Source organism: Corylus avellana, chromosome ca6 (genome assembly GCF_901000735.1).
Source record: "Corylus avellana chromosome ca6, CavTom2PMs-1.0".
Classification (NCBI taxonomy): domain Eukaryota; kingdom Viridiplantae; phylum Streptophyta; class Magnoliopsida; order Fagales; family Betulaceae; genus Corylus; species Corylus avellana.
In genome coordinates this window covers 14,977,977-15,002,046 of record NC_081546.1, presented here as the reverse complement: position 1 = coordinate 15,002,046, position 24,070 = coordinate 14,977,977, and the positions used below count along the sequence as shown (strand labels likewise).

At 41.0% G+C, this 24,070-nt stretch overlaps 1 protein-coding gene across 1 annotated transcript in view; it reads right to left on the bottom strand.

The window, feature by feature from the left end:
- Nucleotides 1–2,067: 2,067 nt before the first annotated feature.
- The window catches only part of LOC132185723 (uncharacterized), a 38,453-nt gene continuing 16,450 nt past the window's right edge, over nt 2,068–24,070 (bottom strand). Inside the window, exons 2-3 of the mRNA XM_059599492.1 lie at nt 2,553–3,933; nt 2,068–2,471 (exon numbers count right to left, since the gene is read on the bottom strand). Of these exons, the coding sequence (XP_059455475.1) occupies nt 2,221–2,471; nt 2,553–3,933 (1,632 nt within the window). The 3' untranslated portion in view covers nt 2,068–2,220. The remainder of the gene's footprint in view (nt 2,472–2,552; nt 3,934–24,070) is intronic.

Here is a 24,070-nt window from a genome sequence, read left to right as displayed (position 1 = left end):
GCCTTGGTTATTTATTTAACCAATTTTAGGCACTCTCTGAAGAAGAACTCAACTTATATATAGAAGGAATAGATGATGAGGTTGAAGTCTGCTCAGCGTCATCTTCTTCCTCTTTTACAAGCCAAGTAAAGCTTCCCTTCTCCCAAGATGCTCAAGATCCCTATGATCTTGGAGAAGATTTAGTTGAGATTGAAAAGTTACTATTCATAGCACAGTGCTGACGGAGTAACCCAATAGGTTACTATTCATCTACAATGCAGTTGTCGCCGAAAGACGGTTTCTTTTGCCGATATTATTCTTCAACAGCATAAAAGTAAAAGTTTTTCACCCCTCATTTCGGTGGAAAAGAAGACTAAAGCCATGTTTACAGCTTACATCATCTTCCTCTTGCCTATTTATATGAACATTTTTAATGGAAACAGCATTCGGTTCTTCTGGAACTAGAATACCTCTCTTCTTTTCTCCCTCTCTTAATCTTGGCAATAACCCATAATATCAACTTCAGAATTTTCTTCATGCATTATAGAATGTTGTTTCAAGTAATGAACTTTCAATCTTCAAGTTAATTCAAGTTATTTTGTAAGTATTTTATTTTCGGCAAAATTCATTATGTTCATTTATGAATACATAATTTCTTTTTATTTAATTGCATCATTATACGTTGTATTATAAGTATACTTATTTGTTTATCCTTGCAGAAGTCCTATCTATGTTAATCCTCATTTCTTTCGAGTATTCTAATGGTATCAAAGCCAGTTATTTATAATTCTCTTATCAAATATATATAGAATCGAATGGTATATATATAAAAGAAGCATATACTGTATAACTGTTGATAGTTTATTTACTTTTTAAATTTTTATATGACTCATTAACTACAATTATTACTTATATTAAGATGGTTCTTGAATTTTCTACGCGTCATATATTTTTGTGCATTTCTCAAATTGGTAGGGCTGGGCACTAGTCGGTAACGGTAAAAATTTTTTGCTTCCGCTCTAAAGTCAGTAAAGTTGGTAAATTCATTGACTTTTTCCAACCATGATTTGTACCGCCACCGACCATCACTGACAAAGTCGGTTCGGTGTCAGTCGGTAATTTTTGGTTCGGGCTAGGCCACAATCAATGATGGGCTATTGGAAAATCAAGTCCAAACAGCAAGAAAAACATTTTTTCTCCACTTTCTTGGCAACGAAACAGCAAGAAAAAGAATTCAAAATCAAATTAAAAACACAACTTGAACCAAAAAAGGTACAAAAACTCGAAGCAAATCACTGTCTAAAACATACTTAGCAAGAAAATACCTCTTTTCCTCCACTTTCTCGGCAATCAAACAACAAGAAAATACAATCAGAATTGTATAAAAAAACACAATCAAAGACCACAACGTGAACCAAAAAGGTAATCAAAACAGAGAGAGGTGGGGTCATGAGTGAGAGTGAGAGAGAGGCGGAAATGAGGGTGAAGAGAGAGATCCAGAGATAAGAGGCTCGCGGCTAGGGTTAGTGAAACAATGGAAGTATGCATATATATATATATATATATATATATGGGCAATCAAAACGACGTCTTTTTGAGTATATGAATTATATAATAAAAAAATTAATATATATAATAATATATAAACATTAGGCACCCAGCATGGTGCTCAAACCCACGACCATAAGGCAAAGAGCCTTGCGCTCAACCAACTAAACTAGACGAGAATCTAGCTCCTATTTTTGTTAGGGAAATATAATGAATAATTGACTAATATTCAAAAAGTCATTCTGACATATCAATACGTCATTTTGGAAGTCGGTAAAAGTCGGTGTTGGTCGAAAACCAACGTTCCTAAAATTCCTTCCGCCTACCGAACCGACAATGTCGGAATAGAAAAATCCTTTCCGCCTACCGTTCATCATCTAGTCGGTCACGGTCGGTTACGGTCGGCCCACGGTTGGTACGCGGTGAATTTGCCCAGCCCTAATTGAGGGGGCCGGGGGTTGCAGAAGGAAATGATAGTCTTGCCTTCCATCTGCTGCATAACTAATAATAATAATAATAATAATAAAAAGAGACCACAAATGAAAGACTAATTTAAGAACAGGTTTGTAGAAAAGCTGCTGAATCAATTTATACAACTCATCCCAAAACTAATAAAATAAATATTACATATTCTTTCCATAAGAGAGGGTTCAAAAAATAATTGAGCAGCATTAACCCAAATTGGAAGAGACCTTAACTTGTGTTAACACAGGCTACTTTCTCAAGCATAACGGAGTTAACAACATCCATTACAAAAATACAAAAGCATTCCCTGCAAGAATTAGGCATCAGAGTGGACTTGTGGAGCTGCTGGATATGTTCAGTGTGGCTGCACACTGAGCTGACCGGGAAGGAGTGAACACCAAGCTTCCGGTGCTCTAAATCACATGCGGCCAGGATGGTATGAGTGGCAAGCCTTGCTATTTCCTTGAATGCTGATACTCCTGCATAAACGAAATTTCAAGTAATCTCTGGTCTTTATACAGTACCATTAAATGTATGGAATAGAAAACTAAGTTCATTACCTAACTTTTTGTCTCTGCTTAGGAGCTTCAAGTTCAGCTTGACAAGAGATTGGATCTCACTTTTGGCATCATCATCTTTTCTAGCATTGCTTTTAGTACAACCCTTGCCCATTCTCACCGTTTCCTTAGAAAAATCAACCTTCCTGGGAGGAGATGTTCTGAGCTCTGCTTTGGCATAAAGTGAATCAGAAGCTCCTGGTATTGACCCAACCAAATTAATCAAACAAGTAGATCCATATGATGAGGCCCCCTTTACATGTTTCTGTAACAGCCTAGAACTATTTTGATAATAGACATCACTTTGAATACTAGGCCATCCGTTGCTAGAGAATGAAGATTTGAAAAAAGATCCTGATGAATTAGTTGTGAGACCCTCACCAGACTCTACACTCCCCTTAGTACTAACACTACTCTTCTTTTGTTTTTCCAACTTAGGAGATCGATACTTTCCTATTTCACTATTACAAGAATAAAATTCATTATGCTTCTCCAGACCCTTGGCTCCAAATTGTTGATTTTTCACTGTACCGGTTGCATCTTTTGAAGCTCTTCCAGTCTTCAAAGGAAGTTTTGAAACCTGATTCCTACAGCTGGTACTTTCATGAGCACTCTCTATTGACTTTGCCTTGATCATCATTTTCCATGCCTTCTCAATATCATGTGGGCCTCTGTTCTGCACAGAACTTCCAGCAAAAGCATCTTCAGCTGTCGAGTGCTGACAACTAGTGGAGGATAAGGAATGTTGTTGACCTGATCTAGCATGCAATACTGCACTAACGTTCCGTTGGTACTTTTGGCTGCCAGATTTGAATGAACCAGAAGAGAAGCTCAGTGACCCATTACGAAAGGCATTCCAGTTCTTACGAAGCACCTGAATATGGCTGTGCACATCGCGACATCGTTGCAATGTTCTTGCACCTGATTGAGTTTCTCTTTCAGCAACATTACGAAGCATTCTTGCACCAGGAACATTTACTTCCTCTGCAACACTGTTTTCCACATCAGGGGCAACAGCAGGTGACAACTGGTTTGGATTTGAAGAGATTGCTCTAGCTTTTCTGTCAGCCACAGGGCTACTTGATTCTCGTACAATATCAAGGATGGTAACATGTTCCTCAGCGGTTGTCGTTACATTTTCAATGTCACAATCAATATGCATTTCTCTATTCATATGTTCAGTTCTACAGACGGTACAGTCATGGCAAAACCAATCACCTTCAGGTACAGTAAAACCCAGGCCAATGCAGTATGTGTGAGAAGCTGAATCACAAAGATCACAAAGTAATAAAAGACTCTCATCTGTCATTTGATGACACACACTACATTGAACTTGTGAAAAAGGTTCAAAAGGCGCAGTTGTGTTTGCATAACAAGTATCAATCTGCAAAAGAAGCATAAGTAGGTTTATGACATTGGAGTTGAGTTGAGTACTATTAAAAATGAAAAAAAAGGAAGAACTAATCCTGCAATTTACCACGCAGAACAGTTGGCATAACCTCACTCAAGATCAAAGAAAACAAAGGTCTAACTTGTGATAGAGTTCTTAAAGCCTATAAATGAGGCTTCAGACGATAGGCCTCCCAAACCAATTAGGTTCCAATAAAGTGCACACCAACATCAAGTTTTAGGAAGTATGATACAATCACGTTATTACATATAATGTAGATATTTAGTTGTACAGTATTCTTATGTTTATCTATATCATTATTGTGAGTATCAGTATCAAAATTATAAGAATTTTAGCCAATTCTCTGCATAAATAGTAAGCAATTAACCATAACTCCATGATCTCCTCTTCATTGGATGCTTCTGCAACATCTGATGCTGGTACAAAAGGAAATGAAGCTCCAAAAGGCAACTTCAGCTCCTTTACACGACAGCCTATTTCCAACCATCCAAGGAATGCAATAAGACCTTTATGGAAATTATCTCCTCTGCTCCTTTGTCCTCATGCTCCAGCTCATGTCAAGATATCAAAGGAAGGTGTAAACACCTACATGGCACTCCAATACCTGTGAATTGTGCGGTGAATATGTAATCCCAAGATTTATGTAATCATCCCTTGTAGAGCTATAGCCATGCGTGTATATAAAACGATCATGTATTATTGAAATTGCATTGAATAAAATCAATTTCCTCCTATCTTGCATTTTATTCTTTCAAAGTATCAGAGCGTTTCAGCTAACACTTCTTTGTTTTGATCCTGCTTTCTTCTTCAGTTCCTATTACCTTCTTCGTCAATTCTTGTTCTTCAAGCTCTACTGCTGCTACCTTTTCTGCCCCCAACATCGGTCCTCTTCTCCCTACTAAATTAGATGCTTCAAACCACCTCGTATGGTTTTCTCAATTCAGTCCTGTATTTTGTAGTCATGACTCGAAGGGTTTCATGGCTGGTTTGAAACCGTGCCCAATCAATTTTTTCACTGATGATCAAGGTAAAATCACCTCTATTTTCAATTCTACTGATATTCTCTGGAATAAAAAGGACCAGTCTGTTCTCATTTTGCTCAATGCTACTCTCACTTAGAAGATATTCTCTACTGTCTTTGGCCTCAACACTGCAAGATAGGTTTGGTTTTCTTTATGCAATTGCTTTGCCTCTCAATTCCAGTCTCGCATTACTCATCTCAAACGTTAATTACAAACCTTATGTCAAGGTTCAACGAGCTACACTGACTTCCTTGAAACGGCAAAGCACAGGACAGCCCAGCTTGTTGCAGTAGGCATGCCAATTGAGGATGATGATTTAATTGGCTATGTTAAGGGAGGGTTGAATGCAGCTTTCAATTTATTTATTACCTCGATGTCCTCTGCTACCCAGGGCACTTCTTTCTCTTTTGAAGACTTTCAAGCGCTCTCCTATGAATTGCTGCTCGAAAATGAGAATCAATCTGTCACCTCAAAGGCTCATCAATTTCCCATGTTCTCTCCTAAGCAACCTTTGATAAATTCAAATGCTTAGCAAATTGCCATCTTCTCTCCTAAGCAGCCGAATTAGTCCGTTCACAGGAAGCCCAAGTATCCACCGAGACAGCCACAACGCGAGTTCCATTCCAACAATTTTGGTGGGCTCCTACCTACACCTTCAGCCAAGCCAAGTCAGCAACCTGTGCAGCATTCTTTTCCTACACCAAAGTGTCCATGCCAGATATGTGGTAAGTTGAGTCACAAAGCCCTTGGTTGCTTCATAGCATGGACTACTTGTATCAGGGTCGTCATCCACTGGTTCAACTCGCTGCCATGGTTGCTCAAACCAACTCTTCCCAGGGTGATGACACTTGGTTTCTTGATAATGGGGCTAATCAGCACATCACTTCTAATCTTGAACAACTCACCTTACAGCAACCTTACACCGGTTCTAATGTTGTTGCCATGGGTAATGGTGTGGGTCTGCAAATCAAGCATACTAGTTCTATTTCCTTTCGCACACCTCACTCCACACTTCATCATAACTGTGTTGTGTTCTTCATTGTCCCCAATCTTTTGCTAACTTGCTTTCTATAAATCAATTTTGCCATGATAATAATTGTTTTTTTTTTTATTCTAACGGATTCTCACTACTTTATCAAGGATTCAAGCACAGGGGTGACAATTCTGGAAGGGCAGAGTGAAGGCGGTCTTCACCCTCAACGGTTGCAGCATTTTTCTCTCAATAAACAACCTAGCTTGGTTGCTCTCATTGGAGTAAAGGTTCCTCTTCGCATCTGGTGAAGATTAGGCCACGCTTCTTCTTGCATTGTATCCTTAGTTATTAATTAAAATGTTGTCCCTCTTGTAGGATCCAAAGGCAAAGAGAGTGCTTGTGAGCTTTGCCAACTTGGCAAGAGTAAACAATTCACACTGATGTATGGTCTTGTTCAATAAAATCAAATGGTAATTGTCGTTAGAATGTGCTCTTTGTAGATGAAATTTTCCGTTTCTCGAGATTGTATACTCCATAAAAAATCTAAAGTACTTGCTATTTTTTTGTCAAATTAGATCTTTAGGGGAAAAAACTAATCTACCAAAATTAAGCAACTACAATCAGATGGTGGTGGGGAGTACATTTCCCAAAAATTCAAGTCTTTTCTTTCTCTTAACCACTGTATTACTAGTCCTTATACCGCTCAACAAAATGGGCTTGGCTGAGCATAAGCATATAATGGAAATGGGATTGACTCTTTCGGCTCAATCTCATCTTCCTCCCTCATTTTGGGCGGATGCCTTTCTTACCTCAATTTTTATCATCAATTGGTTGCCTACTCTCATTTTGGACAACCACACTCCATTTTCTAAATTATTTGGGTCTCCTCCTAGGGTAAATTTTATAGTGATTGCTTGTTGTTTGGTAGCTATTTCTTTAATTGTCTCCTCTAATTTTCGTGGGTTTAATAGAGGGGTCTGTTAGAGGGATGAAAAAGACCTAAAAAGTCGATATAGTTGAAGTCTAGGTCCTAGCAAAATCTGGCCAGCTGTCTTTTTCCCCCCAAAGGAAAGTTTTCTTGCTAAAACAAGTCCTAATTGTAAGTTAACAAGTCCCTATTTTGTAGGAGTTGTTTTCCCAAGTTATTTCAAATAGAAAAAGAAGTTTGGCTTGAAAAGGAAACCAAATTTTATTGCTACTAGTTTTATTGTCCCAAAAGAATAAGGAAAAGAAAGTGTTTTAAAACACGTGGTTTTTTATTGCTGCCCTAAAACCCTAGTTGTACTAAAACCATAAAATTCCCTTGCAGCTGGTTTACCTTTTTGCTGCCAGTCGATTAAAAACCCTAAAACAGCTATAAAACAGCTGCTTGTTTACTCCCAACAGTCTCATGTCAGATTTTGAAAATAAAGGAGATTTCAACGCAAGTCTCTCTCTCTCTCTCTCTATTCGTCCAAGCAAAAACCTTTTTTTGTTTTTTTTTGATAGGTAATAGCAATTTATATAAAAGCGCAAAATGGCACAACATACACAGGAAGTATACAATAGAGCCCCCATATACAAATACCCTTAAGCTGAAAATGAAGCACATAAGTCTAAGAATTCCATAAGCATTGAAGCTTGCGACGAATGCCACATTACTCTCCATGAGAACAATGTTTGGAGCACCATTTTCTTCAACTCTATGAGTCCAAGTTCATGATCTTCAAAACTCCTTGCATTCCTTTCTCTCCATAAGCACCACATTACACACAAATGAGTCATTCTCCAAATTTTCAGAACTGTACGATTACCCCTTTGTCCTCTCCAACTTCCCAAACGTTTCTTCATCCTACCCAGCATCACCCACGTAACACCAAACAACTGAAAAACCATGTTCCAAACCTCTATAGCAACCTCACAATGCAATAATAAATGATCAATTGATTCAGCACTATGCTTGCACATACAACACCACTCCGTCACTATAATGTTTTTTTTACATAAATTGTCCAATGTTAATATTTTCCCCAGCACCGCCGTCCACACAAAAAAAGCCACTCTCGTAGGAGCTTTACTCTTCTATGGACCAACCACCAGTGCCGAATTAACCCTTACCTAATAGTATGACTTCACCTCAAAATTTGTTCTCTTTGATGGAATCCAACCAATTTTATCCACCCGACATGCCTAATCTATTGGGAATACAATAACTCGAAAAATAGCGAAACCTCTTCCATTTCTCAATCATGAACAGGTAAAATAAACATTACATTCCAATGAATAGCACCATTTGCTATATCCATATTCTCGTCCACCCATGCCTCCTTTGCGCATGCTATATTGAACAAAGCTGGAAACAGAATCTTCAATGGTGACTCCCCACACCACATCTTGCCAAAACAATACTCTAGAACCATCTCTTGCCTCAAACCGCATATGTTGCTTAAAATTATCCCACCCCCTTTGAATACATTTCCACACTCCCACCCATAGGGTCCCCCTACTTCCTTGGAGCACCAACGACCCCTCATCGTATCATATTTAACCTCCACTAATTTCCTTCACCAAGCATCACCCTCATTGGCAAACCTCCGCAACCATTTACCTAACAAAGCTCGATTGAACTAAATCAAATTCCTTATACCTAATTCCCCCACCTCCGTTGGCATGCAAACCTAGGACCAGTTTACCAAATGAAACTTGAATTTGTCACCTACATCTCCCCACAAGAAGTCTCTTTGTATTTTTTCTATACGCTTCGCCACTCTCGCTGGAATTTGAAACAGAGATAAATAGTATGTGGGAATGTTAGAGAGAGTGCTTTTTATCATCGTTAGCCTACCACCCTTAGATCAATACATCCACTTCCACCCTGCCAACTTAGTCTCCATCTTCTCAATGACATTGTTCCATATAGATGGGTCCTTATAATGAGCACCCAAAGGTAAACACAAGTACGTAAATGGCACCAAATCCACGCCACACCCAAGTATTCTTGACAAGCCTTCCACATCTCCCACCTCACCTATAGGGACAATAACAGACTCTGACAAATTTATTTTCAACCTCGAAACCACTTCAAAACACAGCAGCAAACATCTCAAATTACGAAGATGATCCACCTTTGGCTCGCAAAAGATAAGTGTGTCATCTGTGAATAATAAGTGCGACACTACCATTAAATCAGAATGTCGCGAACCCACCGAAAATCCAGATATAAGATCTCTCTCCACCGTTGCATTCATCATCTTGCTAAACGCTTCCATCAGGGGGGACAAAGGGTCCCCTTGTCTCACTCTTCGAGAGCTGCTAAAGAAGCCTGTAGGCGCTTCATTAATGAGAATGGAGAAACGTACCGTAGAAACACAATGATAAATCCAACCTCGCCATCTATCCCCAAAACCACACCTCTCTAACATATATAGTACAAAGTCCCAGTTGACATGATCATAAGCCTTCTCCAAATCCAGCTCGCAAATAAGACCTGATTCCCCATATTGAATCCGATTATCCACACATTCATTCGCCATTAAAATAGAGTCCAGAATTTGCCTACTTGGAGTAAACGCATTTTGTGTATGTGACACAAGTTTCCCCAACATTGAGTGTTTGAGTTCAACCGACTAACCAGTACCTTCGAAATGATTTTATACACCCCACTTACAAGACAAATAGGGCAAAAATCCTTGATCTCCATCGCTCTAGCTTTTTTTTGGAATAAGCACAACAAATGTAGCATTAATGCTCTTTTCAAAATTTTCACTCTCATGAAATTCCTTGAAAACTGCCATCATGTCCTCCTTTACCACCCCCCAACATTTCTGAAAGAAAGCCATAGTAAATCCATCAAGGCCAGGTGCTTTGTCGCCCTTCAACTTCCTCACCACCTCCCATACTTCATTTTCCTCAAATTCTCCCTCCATCCAAAGTCTCTCCCCTTCATCAATGGAACTAGAAGCCTGATTTACCATCAATGGAGCTAAAAGTCTTGTTGGTCTTCCCTAATACTGTTCAAAATACAGTGTTTTATAAAAATGTACAATATGATCCTGTATAAGTACTGGATCCTCTGTCTTGCTCCCACCCACCATCATGGCAGCAACTGTGTTATTTCGCTTATGCGAATTGGCCTACCTATAGAAAAATTTTGTATTCTAATCTCCCTCTTTCAACCACAATGCCTTAGATTTTTGCCTCGAACTCACTTCTTCTTGATAAAGAGTCTTCTCTAGGTTGTTAGAACACTTTTCTCGCTTAATTATCTCCTCCTCCGTTAAAGCTCTACTTTCTTCAATGCGATCCAGCTCACTCAATCCCTCCATCTCCTTTTTCCGTTTCCTTACATCTCCAAACACCTCCACATTCCATTTTTTGAGATCACCTTTCAAAGCTTTCAACTTCCGAGCCAACACATAACTCGAATTACCTTCAAAGTAATAAGAAGCCCACCACCTCTTTACTTGCTCCACGAAACCCTCTGCTTGTAACCACATATTCTCAAACCTAAAAGGTGTTTGAAAATGGTCCATTAGTACCCTATGAAGCCTTTTCTGACATACATCTGGAAAATATTCCTCCCATTCTATAGATATCAAAAATCTATCAAGTCTAGACCCCGCATGCCAATTAGACCATGTTATCCTCCCCCCTACCATTGGAAGATCGATAAGCCCTTGCTCAAAAATAAAATAAGAAAAATCAATCATTGCTTGCGTGTGTCTGGATGCACGAAATCGTTCTCCTAGGTTTTGAACTACATTAGAATCCCCTCCCATGCACTAAGACCTTTCCCACAGATTCATTAATCCACCCAGTTCATCCCAAAAATTGCTTCTAACGCTATCATAATTTGGCCCATAAACACCAGCAAAAGCCCATTCAAAATTTTCTGTAACACTTCTAAAGACATAGGCCACTACAAATCTCCCTATACATTCCTCAATCTTCTCCACCACTCGCCTATCCCACATGAATAAAATACCCTCGGATGCACCCGTAGATCCTAAGTACAGCCAATCAACATAAGTACACCCCCACACTCCGAATCACCTCTATATTAATGACCTCCATTTTTGTCTCCTGCAAACACACAATATCAGCCTTTTCCACTCTCGTAACCTCCTCCTAATCTTCATTCGTTTCTCAGGCTCATTCATACCTCTCACATTCCACGAAAAAGTTTTGGCTTCATTAACAATATTTACCAGCCCTCCCCTTTCAAGTCGATTTAGATGATCCCTTCACATCATAGTTCACCATGCATTCCAACTGCTTTAATTCGCGATTTCCTCAATTCCCCGATTTGTCACTCGCTTGTTGACTATTACCCATTACCCTGTTAGGTCTACCGGCCTCGATGGCAGTAAACAGAGCCAGCAACTCCTCATGCCCATCACATGCTAGGCCCAACGCATGATAGTATTCTAATACCCTCTCTAGCACCCAATCTGGAGACACTGGTTGAGCTCCAATTTCTCCCATAATGGCCAATGCAAAAACCTAAAATCCTACAAACAAAATCTTAATGTCACTGCTGTCCTAGAAGCTGCCATTGCTGCCCAATTTCCTTATGTAAGTATCTTCAATGATTTTTCAAGTCTTTTTGAGTTTCTTTCAATTAATTTGAAAAAAAGAAGTACCTCCTCATGTTTTCCTTAATCCCAACATCTGGAATATTTCAAAATCAATGCAAGAAACTGATTTTTTGCATCCATCAGTGTTGCTGCCCAGATTTCCATCTCTTTGTTTTCTCCCAAGTCACAGCTGGATTTTGCTAGGTACTAGTCCTAATAAGCCTTATAGTTGATGTATGGTTTTGTTATTATAAGAACCATAACAAAGACCTAATAATACGTTAATAACTGAATTATAGTTGAAGTTTAATCTTCCTATACATGTTGTCAACACTTAAAAAAAAAAAAAATGGGGGCTGAATCCGATTTCTCTCTTAACTAACATGAACTTGGCTTTTACAACATGATTGAGTGTATTATTAGCATAACATGTGTATGGGCCATGGAGTGTGTTACATTGCATTGTAGGGACCAAACATTAGGATTAGGGTGCCACAGAATTTGCAGTCACCAAGAAAGGTGACTGTTGGGCCTTTTTTGAAAGGTATTTTGCTATAATTGGACCCTAAAATAAAACACTCTTTGAGTTGCCTTCCTAATGGTCCAAACCATGTGATCATTGGACACTTGTAGGGTTCACATTACTTCGCTAACATCTTGCTGGAATTACAACACACACAAACACATTAGTTCAACCTTGAGGCCTTAAAAACCTCTATTTTTGCCCAAGACCATACCGGTCTAGGGAACCTTGTGGTGACCTAAGGACCCTATTAAGACTAGTTATATCACCTACACTCTAGAGAGCATGAGAATAAACTCACTTTGCATGATTCATGTGTAGTAATTGAGCATACATGCATAGTATGATCATTCCATGACGATAATTGAACTTGAGATATGAAATAAGTGTCTTAAGAAGAGAAATCAGATCTGCCCCTTAGTGCGGAAAGTGATGCTTAGGAAGATAAAACAATGGAAAATAATAAAGAATTTATGAGAGCGTTAAAAAGAATAATTATTGTTGAAAGATTACTAGGACCGTGTTCTACCTCTAATCACCAAATAATCAAAAACATGGAACTAAGCCATTTAACAAAATAAATCAAGTACAGCGGAATTTAAAAAAATCACAAACACAACACAAGATTTGTTTACGAAGTGAAAAACCTTTGTGAAAAATTACTAGGATTGAGTTCTACCTCCAATTGCCAAATAAACAAAATATGGAACTAAGCCATACAACAAACACAAAACATGCACAGTGGAATTAAAGAATCAACACACACAATACAAAGTGGAAAACCCTTTGAACACATCAAAGATAAAAACCACTCCGGGACAGCCAAACCCGAGAAATCATTATATGAAGATTCAGAGTTACAAACTAGACGATACTCACTCCTTAGAAGACCTCTAGACTTGGTAAGAACAAAAAGCTTCTTAGCTTGTCTCCATCCTGACCATCTTCAAGGGGTACATCTCCTCACCGACCCTTCGGTAGACTTCTTTCTTCAAGTACTCATAGTAGCAATATTTGTGTAGGTGAATGAATAGGCAACACGCCAAACAAGAGCAAAGGACAACCTAAAGCTTTATCACGTCCTGTCTTGAACAAACAACCCTAGAGACACAGCGCTCGTAGAGAACTTTGAGATTTCAGTGGACAGTGCACAGAGAAAATATTTTACCAAAAGTCTCAAAATGAATAGTGATAGGAAAATTATTTATAGGAGAAACATTTCACTCTTCGCGTCCTAACGGGATTCCTTTCTCGTTATGATGGGAAGAACAAATTCTCAAATCTAAGAATTCCACATCCTAACGAGAAAACAGTTCTGTTATGACGGGAAGAACAAATGTCTCCTCTTCGTCACATGCCCCGTCCTAACGCACCTTCTGACAAGAAAACAGGGAGCTCAACATTGATCCCGTTACATGTCCCGTCCTGACGAGGAAACAGTAGTTTCAACTTTGCTCCCGTTACATCCCTGTTCTGACACAACTTTTGACGAAGAAATAGTAACTCCCCGTTACATGTCTCGTCCTGACGGCACTCCTTACCAGGAAACAGAAACTCCTCGTTACATGTCTCGTTTTGACGGTACTCCTAACGAGGAAACAATAAGCTCTTCACACAGTCCCGTTACATGTTCCGTTCTGACGGGATTCGTGAGGAGAATACAAAAAGTTCTTTAACAACCCCTGAAAGCCTAAGAGATATTCCCCAAAGTTTTAAACACATAAGAATTACAAGAAATATCATTGAATAAGGCCAAACTAAAACCTAACAATTGTGATTGCTTAGGTTGCTAAGTGAAGAGCATTGAACCATTCAGATAAGGAGTGAGGTAAGTAGATAAGATTATGCCTTCGTTTTCTTCCAAATGTCAATGTTATGTTTTCTGGAAAAGTTGTTTTCAAAGTTTCTAAATGCAATGTTAGCCTTTATTTGATAGCCCATTTTATGTGTCCTAAACTATATGTTGAAAAGTGTTTAAATGCAAATGATTTTATGTGAATGCTTTCGCTATGTTATGAATATGTTATAAATGTGTTATGATACTTGGTGAAAGTGAATGAAAAAAACAAAAGAAAACAAAAGACATGATTGTATGAATGCATGAACTGTTTTCAAATGTTTTCTTGGCCATATGACTAATTGTGCAATGGTACCAGAGCTAAAGAGGCGGGGGCAGCCATCTTCTATGGTCCGCCGAGAATGGCTCACTCGAGTGCACCATATCGAGTGATGTCCATATCCTAGATGTGGTTCCACCAGTGGCCACAAGAATGGAACTTGTGATTGCCAACCCTTACAAACAAGGTGTAATTGTGTGTTGGCCACCCAAGAGTTTAAAGGAAAGAAAAGATTTATGAGACTAGATGGTTTTAAGTTTTAATTATTATGAGACTTGGTTTTTATTTAATTTTTAGTTTATGGAATTCTTATATCCTCTTGTTTCTAATTATAAAATGCGTAATCACATAATGTTATTACAACTCATCTCATAAAACGTAAACTTTAAACATCTAGTCTTATTATAGAAAGTGTACTAAAACCAAACAACTAGTGTGCTAGGTCGATGTAGGACAAGTCAACAGACTGAACGGTCAGTCGGACAATAATTAATTAATTACTCATTGAGAATGAAGTCCAATAAGGAAAGAGATTAATTGATATAATGTGGTTTAGAAGATATTCTGCATAATATCTTTCTTTAATTCTCCTGATTTTCAATCTAGAAGATTCCCATTATTAGTCTTTCTTTGGCACCAAGTATTTCCATATATTTGAAAATCCTTTGTGCCCAAGTAATCCCATAATTATTATATTATGCTTCTTTATTTTATTTCATTTGTTGGGAGATTTTATCCTTTAGGCTTTAGGGTTTCATTATAAATTAGTATCAGTTGTGATAGAATAAACAACTTTTGATCAATAATATTATCGGTTTCTATTCTCTTTCAACATGTGTTGATTGTATGTGCATTGAGGATGTAGCTTCTCTTTCTATTCTCTTTCACAATTATTGATCAATGCATCCTCAATGTGAAAGAGAAGCTACGTCCTCAATGCACATACAATCAACACACGTTGAAAGATAATAGAAACCGATAATATTATTGATCAAAAGTTGTTTATTCTATTACAACTAATACTAATTTATAATGAAACCCTCAAGCTACTAAAGGATAAAATCTCCCAATAAAAGAAATAAATTAAAAAAGCAGAATTGAATAATTATGGGATTACTTGGGCACAAAGGATTTCCAAATATATGGAAATACTTGGTGCCAAAGAAAGACTAATAATGAGAATCTTCTAGATGGAAAATCAGGAGAATTATATGCAGAATATCTTCTAAAACACATTTTGTCAATTAATCTCCTCTTTCTTTATTGGACTTCACTCTCGATGAGTAATTTATTAATTATTGTCCGACGGACCCGACAAACCGTTCAGTCTGTTGACTTGTCCTACATCATAGGTGCACTTATTCCATTCCTCTCCTATGTGTGGGCTTCTGTCTCTAGTTCCCCTAGCCTGTAGAACCATCCATGACACCATCTGGTTTGGTTTAAAACATAAACACAAAAGGTGAGTCAAATACTCATTAAGTAGATACAACATACAGTAAATAATGTTGGAAACAAGTTTGAGTTTCAAAACATTAAAATACAATTAAACATTCACCTCGGGTAACACACCTTGTAATCTACTGCTCTCGCCTCGACGCCCGGAGTAGATCAAAGGACATCCATGAAAGACCTCCCGAAATCGACCCCCAGAGAAGGAGCATCCATGAGAAGCCCCGCCGAAGATGGAACCCCGCCGTACCGGACAACTTGAACTGGGCCGCCAACAGTTGCCGAAGCTCTCCCGCAAAACGCCGCCAGCCCCTCCCAAAGCGTCCCTCCGGAAGCCAAATGACTCCCTTACGACCACCCTCAGCCAACACCGATACCTCCAAGAACCTTCCGGCCTTATTACCTCCCTCGTGGACCATCGTGGCCTTATCACCCTCACGGTAAGATTTGGCGATTTCTTCCTTCACCTGAGCCTGAATCGCTGCTTCCACCGTATCCGCCAACCATGACGAACACTGAATGCTCACGAAAATATACCCCACGAATCCTTTTCTCCTTTCCTCCAGACGAAGGTTAGGACACCCAACCTTTGCCGAAAAGCAGAAGTTTTAGCTTCAAAAGAGAAGCTGCATTCCATAATAAGCACGCCGAACCCTAGCGCGCAGCACCAGCCGCGCCACCGCTAGCAAATCCAAAATCTTACTTCTCTTATTGAATTCAGGAAAAAGACGAGAGGGAAAATCTTACACTCTCAAAGATTTTTTACTACTAGTTTTATTGTCCCAAAAGATCAAGGAAAGGAAAGTTTTTTAAAACACACATGAGTTTTTATTGCTGCCCTAAAGCACTAGTTGCACTAAAACCCTCCTGCAGCCATCAGTTTACCTTGTTTCTGCCAGTCCATCAAAATCCCTAAAACAACCACAAAACAGCCGCTTGTTTACTCCCAATAGCCTCACGTCAGTTTTTGAAAAAGAAAAGAAAAAGAAAGAGATTTCAACGCAGCTTTCTCTCTCTCTTCCTCTATTCATTCCTCCAAGCGAAAACCTAAATTTCTACAAACAAAATCTTGACGTCACTGCTGTCCTAGAAGTTGCCATTGCTGCCCAATTTCCTTATGTAAGTATCTTCAACGATTTTTCAAGTCTTTTGAGTTCCGTTCAATTAATTTGAAAAAAAAAAAAAAAAAAAAAAGGTGTCTCCTTTGTGTTTTCCTTAATCCCAACATCTGAAATATTTCAAAGTCAATGCAAGAAACTGATTTTTGCACCATCAGTTTTGCTGCTCAGATTTCCATCTCTTTGTGTTCTCCTACGTCATGGCTGGATTTTGCTAGGTACGAGTCCTAATAAGCCTTATAAGTGATGTATGGTTTTGTTATCAAAAGAGTCATAACAAAGACCTAGTAATACATTAATAACTGAATTAAAGTTGACGTTTAATCTTCCTATACATGCTGGGGGTGGGTTGAATCTGATTTCTCTCTTAACCAACATGAACATAGCTTTTACAACACGATTGCATGATTTTCATGAGTGTATTATTAGCATAACATGTGTATGGGTCATGGAGTGTGTTACATTGCATTGTAGGGACCAAACATTAAGATTAGGGTACTGCAGAATTTGCAGTCACCAAGAAACGTGACTGTTGGGCCTTTTTGTAAAGATATTTTGCTATAATTGGACCCTAGAATAAAACCCTCTTTGAGTTGCCTTCCTAATGGTCCAAACCATGTGATCATTGGACAATTATAGGGTTTACAGTGAAGTAATCTTCGCTAACATGCTACTGGAATTACATTACACACACAAACACATTAGTTAAACCTTGAGGCCTTAAAAACCTCTATTTTTGCTCAAGACCAGACCTGTCTAGGGAACCTTATGGTGACCTAAGGACCCTATCAAGACTAGTATATGCGGTGTTAAGAGCTACACTCTAGAGAGCATGAGAATAAACTCACTTTGCATGATTAATGTGTAGTAATTGAACACACATGCATAGTATGATCATTCCATGAAGATAATTGAACTTGAGATATGAAATAAGTGTCTTAAGAAGAAAAATCAGATCTGCCCCTTAGTGTGGAAAGCGATGTTTAGGAAGATAAAACAATGAAAAATAATAAATAGTTTGAGTGTTAACAAGAATAATTATTGTGAATGTTTGCTTAGGTTGCTAAGTGAAGAGTATTGAAGCGTTGAAGCTAAGGAGTGAGGTAAGTAGATATGATAATACCTTTGTTTTCTTCCAAATGTCAATGTTATGTTTTTCAGAAAGTTGTTTTCAAAGTTTATAAATGCAATGTTGGCCTTTATTTGATAGCCCATTTTATGTATCCTAAACTATATGTTGGAAAGAGTTTAAATGCAAATGACTTTATGTGAATGCTTCCACTACGTTATGAATATGTTATAAATGTGTTATGATACTTAATGAAAGTGAATGAAAAGAAAGAAAGGAAAGGAAAGAAATGATTGTATGAATGCATAAGATGTTTTCAAATGTTTTCTTGGCCATATGACTGATGTGCAATGGTACCGGAGCTAGAGGGGCGGGGGCAGCCATCTTGCATAGTCCTCCGGGAATGGCTCACATGAGTGCACCATAGTATATCGAGTGATGTCCATATCCTTGACACGATTGTTTCCGAGGTCGTCTTGCTTTGAATCGGAGTCTGACGGTCTTGGGTTGCGTTCTACCGTGGATTGCTCTATGTTGGAGTGCTTGCCTACTCCGCTGGCGGTGGCAACTGGGACTGTGAGTTCAAGGAAGAAGAAGAAGGGTAAGATCGGTATTAATGGGTTGTTGAGGCTTCTAGGGCAAATCCAACGTAAGTTGGACCGGGTCCGTGCTGGGGTTGCCCTGAAGCCCAATCGCAGGAGGAAAAGGGTTCGTATTTTGGGCCTAACCAATTTTGTTTTGGGTTGCGTTTCCGGGTTGGTCGTTGAAACAGGGTTGGGTCAAAACTCGGATCCTGGTCAATACTCGGATCCGGATCAAAACTCGGATCTAGTTCTAAACTCGGATCCGGGTTCGGAGCTAGGTTTGAATCTAGAATTTGTCTCGAATTCTTTGCCTTTGGAGCCTGTTTCTGCTGTTGCGTCGCTTTTGGTGCCTTCTCCGTGGCTTCCTTTGGTCTCTGAAGATGTTTTGGAGCCGTTGGCTAGGTCTTCTTTGAGTTTGCAAGTTACGGGTTTGGATTCCGGCGATGGATCTTCCCCGGCGGAGTTCTCTCTCTCTCTGGTTCGAGTTCTGGGCGTGAATGTTGGGTCTACCGGTGATGGGTCATCTCAAGGGGCTGCTCTATTGTCAGATCCTAGTTTTTCTGTCCCTTCTGCGGAGGATTTACCGGCGAGCCCTTTGCACAGGGACTGGGAGGATTCTTTTTCTTCGGTGCCTGAAGCCCGCCTAGGTGCGCTTGTGTCTTCAAAGCTTTTTGATTCGGTGCGTCTTTCTGTTCTCAAAGAGGCCTTCTCTATTCCTCGGGAGGTGGACTTTCCGGCGAGCCCTCTTTGCAGGGATAGGGAGGTTCCTTTTTCTAGGGGGGAGGAAACTCAGGTTGTTCGTCCTTCTTCTCCGGTGAAAGGTTTGATTCGTCGTGGGTTCTTTGGTCTGAGAGCTATCTCTCCCTCTCCGGTGGTGTTGAAGGATCCTTCCTTGTCTTCTAAGGGAAAGGACCCTATTCCGGAAGTCTCTCCCACTTTGCCGGTGAAGGATCATGTAGGCTCTACTGTCTCGCCTACCTTTGGGGTGGCTGAGATGGGTCTTCATTCCCCTACTGCTGCCTCCTTGCTCTCGTCTCAGGTCTGCACTTCTCTCTCGACTACTTCCCTTTCTGATGGGGCGGCTGAGATGGGTAGGAGTCTTAGCTGTCCTTTCCTCGCATGATAGAGAGTGGTACTCCCATTTATTCCTCTGTTTCCATGTCCCAACTGTGGTATCACCGGAGGGTGAAGGAAAAAGTCGCAAAGCAGCTGCATAAGAACAAAGACCTGCTTGCCGAGGTTGTGGTTGATACTTCGGTGGAAGGGAAGGAGGACTATTCTGATAGGGTGCTTGATGCGATGAGCCTCGCTCCCGTTGTGGGGTTGTCTTGGGGTGGTGAAGACAAAAAGCTTCGGGACCTTTTTTCCGACATTGAAAAGAGGGAGCCCGTGGTTGAAGCTTCTGCTCCTAAGGTTAAGGGATGAGGGAGCTCAAAAATCTGGATTGCTCCATCTCTCCGGTGAAGGGCCAGCATCGGCGGGGATTTTTGGGGTCAAAAAATGCATTTTCCTTTCCCCCTGAGGTGCACTAGGGTTTTTCTTGGGTGTTTGGTTGGGTTCCTTGTATACTTTCTTGCGTACTTAGAGGTTTTTCTGGGTTTTTGGTTTGTTAGGGTGTTTGGTTGGGTTCCTTTGTATACTTTATTGTGGAGGCGCTTTGCGCTCTTTTTTGATATATACTACATTATTTATCAAAAATAAAATAAAACTAGTAGTAAAATTAGGTTTCCTTTCCAAACCAAACTTCTTTTTCTTTTTGAAATAACTTGGGAAAAGAACTCCTACAAAATAGGGATTTGTTAACTTAAAATTAGGATTTGTTGGACACGCTCTCTTCTCTCTCTTCCATCTCCGCCTGAGAACAGGCGCGTGGGTGGCGTGTGATTACTGTTTGGGTGTCTAGCTTGTTGGTCTGGGTAGCGTTATGCCTGTTTCGAGAAAGTGGATAGTGGAGTCTAAAACTTTTGAGTTACTGATTAAGAGTGGGGCTTCAGGGGTGAGATTTTTTGAAAGAGGCAATAGGAAACAAAAAACCATCTTTCTGCAGAAGGATGAGCTGGTGTGGTTGGCACGCATTATAGAGGACTTGGTGACAGTGGATTCTTCTAAGGTTTTTTGGGACCAATCCAGAGCAAGGTACCCATAGATAATTGCACAAAAATGTGCTAACAGACATGGACGGTTCCTGACAGTAGAAGAGTATGATGGCAGGCATAGGAGTGGCTCGATCATTATACCAGAAGGACGTTATGGTCAAGGATGGACACGTCTCATTTCGGAGGTACGTCTGGCGAAGTCTTCCCTGTGTGAGTCTAGGGAGGTCAGGGAAGTTTTATAAAAATTATGATGTAGGGGGGAGAAGGAGGATATATGTGGAAGTTTTGGGGTCATCGCTGAAGTTGACAGAGGACTGTTTCAATGATTTCGCTGAGCCAATAGCCAGGGTGCCAAGGTGGTTGAAGGAGGTTTCTGCAGAGAAGGAGAAGCAAGTTCAGCTTTCTACTATACAGGAGGAGGGTTTGCACGAGTCCTTAATCCCGGTGAAGGAGGGAACGAGCAACCCAAAGGCAGGGGAGCCACTGGGTGTCCACGGCGGAGCTCCGACGAGCAGGTTCCCGTCTCCGGCGAGCAGGTTGATCACCACGATGAGGCTGACAGCTTCGAAACGTGGCGCTGATCACGTGAAGGGATGGGAGGGGGTAGGTAGCTGCGACGTGTAGGCCTGGTTTCGTGTAAAAGATGATCTAATTAATGCAAAGGAGTCGTTGAGAAGACTGAGAGGCGAGGTGGACGTGGGGCTTGACAGAATTGAAAGGGCTATCAGTTTGGAGGGCCTGAGTGTTCTCTCTAGGCCTGGTGGATCGTACGATTATGGGCTGGCTGGAGGGGGAAATTATAAGAAAGGAGTAGCCCAGCCCAAGAAGGTTACTAGGGGAAGGCCCAAGCATGGAAAGAGTCTTCAGCCGGTCAAAACGTATTTTAGGAGGGAAAGCTGCTCGGCCTGTGGAGAAAGGGGAGGCATCGGTTAGAGGTCCGAAGCTTGCAGAGGTGCCGGACAGTTCGCTGGGAGGTCCTAACGCTCCGGTGGGCTTCGCCGGTACCGCTGTAAGTCCCGAGGATAAGTCGCTGGCCTGTGACAGGGAGACCCATGCCGGTTCTGTTCTGCAGGTTGACTCTACGTCTCTGGCAGAGGTGCCGACAGAGGTAGTTAGGTCCAGTGAGGGGGCGACAAGGAAGAATCCGGCAAGGGATGGTGGTCTGGGAGATGCTCCGATGTTGGGTTCTCCGGTTGGTGAGCTGGTCTGCTCGACGGAAGATCAAAAGACTCCGGTGGGAGTTGCCGGTAACGCTACTAGTCCCGATGGTAGGTTATGTTTCGGCGACAGGGAGGCCCATGTCATTTCGGCCCTGGAGATAGCCTCCACACCTCCGGCAGAGGTGCCGACAAAGGAAAATTTGCCTAGTAAGGGGGCGGCGAGGAAGATTCCGGCAAGGGATGGTGCTTCGGGAGATAAGTCGACAGTGGGATCCAGTTTCTAGGATACGGCGATGATGGAGTTTAGAGCTCAAGTGTTGGGCTCTCCGATTAAGATGCAGGGGCTTCCTTCCAGGCTTGCTGACCAAAGTTCTCTGATGGGGGTCTTGTGCGACTCTGGTCCAAGGATCCTGGGTAAGCAGCCTGGTAAGGGGGTGTCCTCGGAATCCTCTGGGTCTACTGCCAATGACGGTGAGGAGGCCAGGAGGGGAGGTTCTCTGGGTATTTCTGTGTTGGGTATTTTGGGTAAGGAGCTGGGGCCTTGTATATCACAGACGGATAACTTGGGTGGAGTTTCTACACCAGTGGAGGGTTCTAGTTCCCAGGAATCTTTTGTCCCAAATTCTGTACAGGAGGTGCAGTTAGAGGTGCAGGAGAGGAATTTTATCATTAAGGCATGTAAGGAACTTGGCCTATCTTGTGATGGAGAGGAAGGAAAGCTTGCAGAGACCATTGGGGTGCTTATGGCTGACAACAAAGGCAAAGAAGTGGAGAGGGAAGTGTGCTCTCCTGCAGTCATAAAAGGTAAGAGGGAGCTAATAAACTTGCAGTCCTCTGTTAATTTTTTGGGGCTTTCGTCAAGGGACAGAAATAAGGGGAGGGTCAGTCGAGTTAAATCATGAAGCTTAAAATTCTGTCATGGAATGTGAGAGGTTTGAATGAGAGGGATAAAAGGTTGAGGGTTAGGAATTTGCTTAGAAGTTGGAAGGCAGATGTGGTTTGTTTCCAAGAGACAAAGATGGACTTTATTTCGTATAACTTAGTGAGGAGCTTATGGGGATGTCCGTATGTGGAGTGGTGCTTTGTTCCTTCCATTGGGGCTTCGGGGGATATTTTGCTCATGTGGGACAAGAGGGCTGTTGAGAAGGTGGATGTAGTGTTGGGAAGTTATGTGGCAGCTTGCTTTTTCAAGAATGTTGAGGATGGTTTTGAGTGGGCATTTGCGGGGGTGTATGGTCCTAACAGAGTAAATGCTAGGCGTTTCCTTTGGGAGGAGCTGGCAGGGGTCATGAGCTGCTGGGACATGCCGTGGTGTATCGGTGGGGATTTCAATGTCACCCTTTACTCTAGTGAAAGGTCAAGGGGAGCTCATTCATGGTCGGCAATGAGGGATTTTGGTGAGTTCATATCGAAACAGGGTCTCATGGACCTTCCCTAAGTGGGGGGGATTTCTACTTGGTCAAACAATAACTCTTGGTCTAGGCTTGACCGGTTTCTTGTCTCCCCGGAGTGGGAAGCCCGCCATCCGGACTTGTGTTAGAAGAGGATGCTTCGGGTTTGTTCCAACCATGCTCCTATTATTTTGGTTTGTATCTCTCCTGGGGGAGGTAAAAGACCTTTCAAATTTGAGAATATGTAGCTCAAAGTGGAGGGTTTTGTGGATAAAGTGCACAGCTGGTGGGACTCGTATCATTTTTAGGGCACTCCGAGTTTCATTCTTTCCAAAAAGATGCAAGCTCTAAAGTGGGATATTAGGAGATGGAATGCTCAAGATTTTGGCAATGTGGGGGTTTGTATTAAGGGTCGCATGGAAGATCTTAAAGCTCTGGACAGGTTGGAGGAAGAGAGAGGTTTATCCTCGAAAGAGATTGAGAAGAAAAGGGTGCTCGCTAGAGAGTTAGAAATTTCCCTCCTTCAAGAAGAAATCAGTTGGAGGCAAAAATCTAGAATCCGTTGGTTGAAAGAGGGCGACAAGTGTACTAAATTCTTCCATCGGATTGCTAATGCCAACTGCAGACAGAATTATATTGAGTCTCTGAACATTCATGGCACTACTACCTCTGATCAAGAGGCTATTAGTAATCACATTACTCGCTTTTATAAGACACTCTTCACAGAGACTCTCAGTTGGAGACTGAGGTTGGATAATCTTCATTTCGATATGTTGGAGGAGGAAGAGTCTTCTAGTCTAGAAGTTCCTTTTGAGGAAAGGGAGGTGTGGGAGGTGGTCAAAAAAATGGATAGGGATAAGGCTTCAGGCCCGGATGGTTTTTCTATGGCTTTCTTTCAGGATTGTTGGGAGGTGATCAAAAAGGATGTCATGGCTGTTTTTGTGGAGCTCTATGATCGAGGTAAATTCGAAAAAAGTCTCAATGCTACGTTCATTGCTCTTATTCCGAAGTCGCATAGGGCATCCGATCTGAAGGACTTCCGTCCAATTA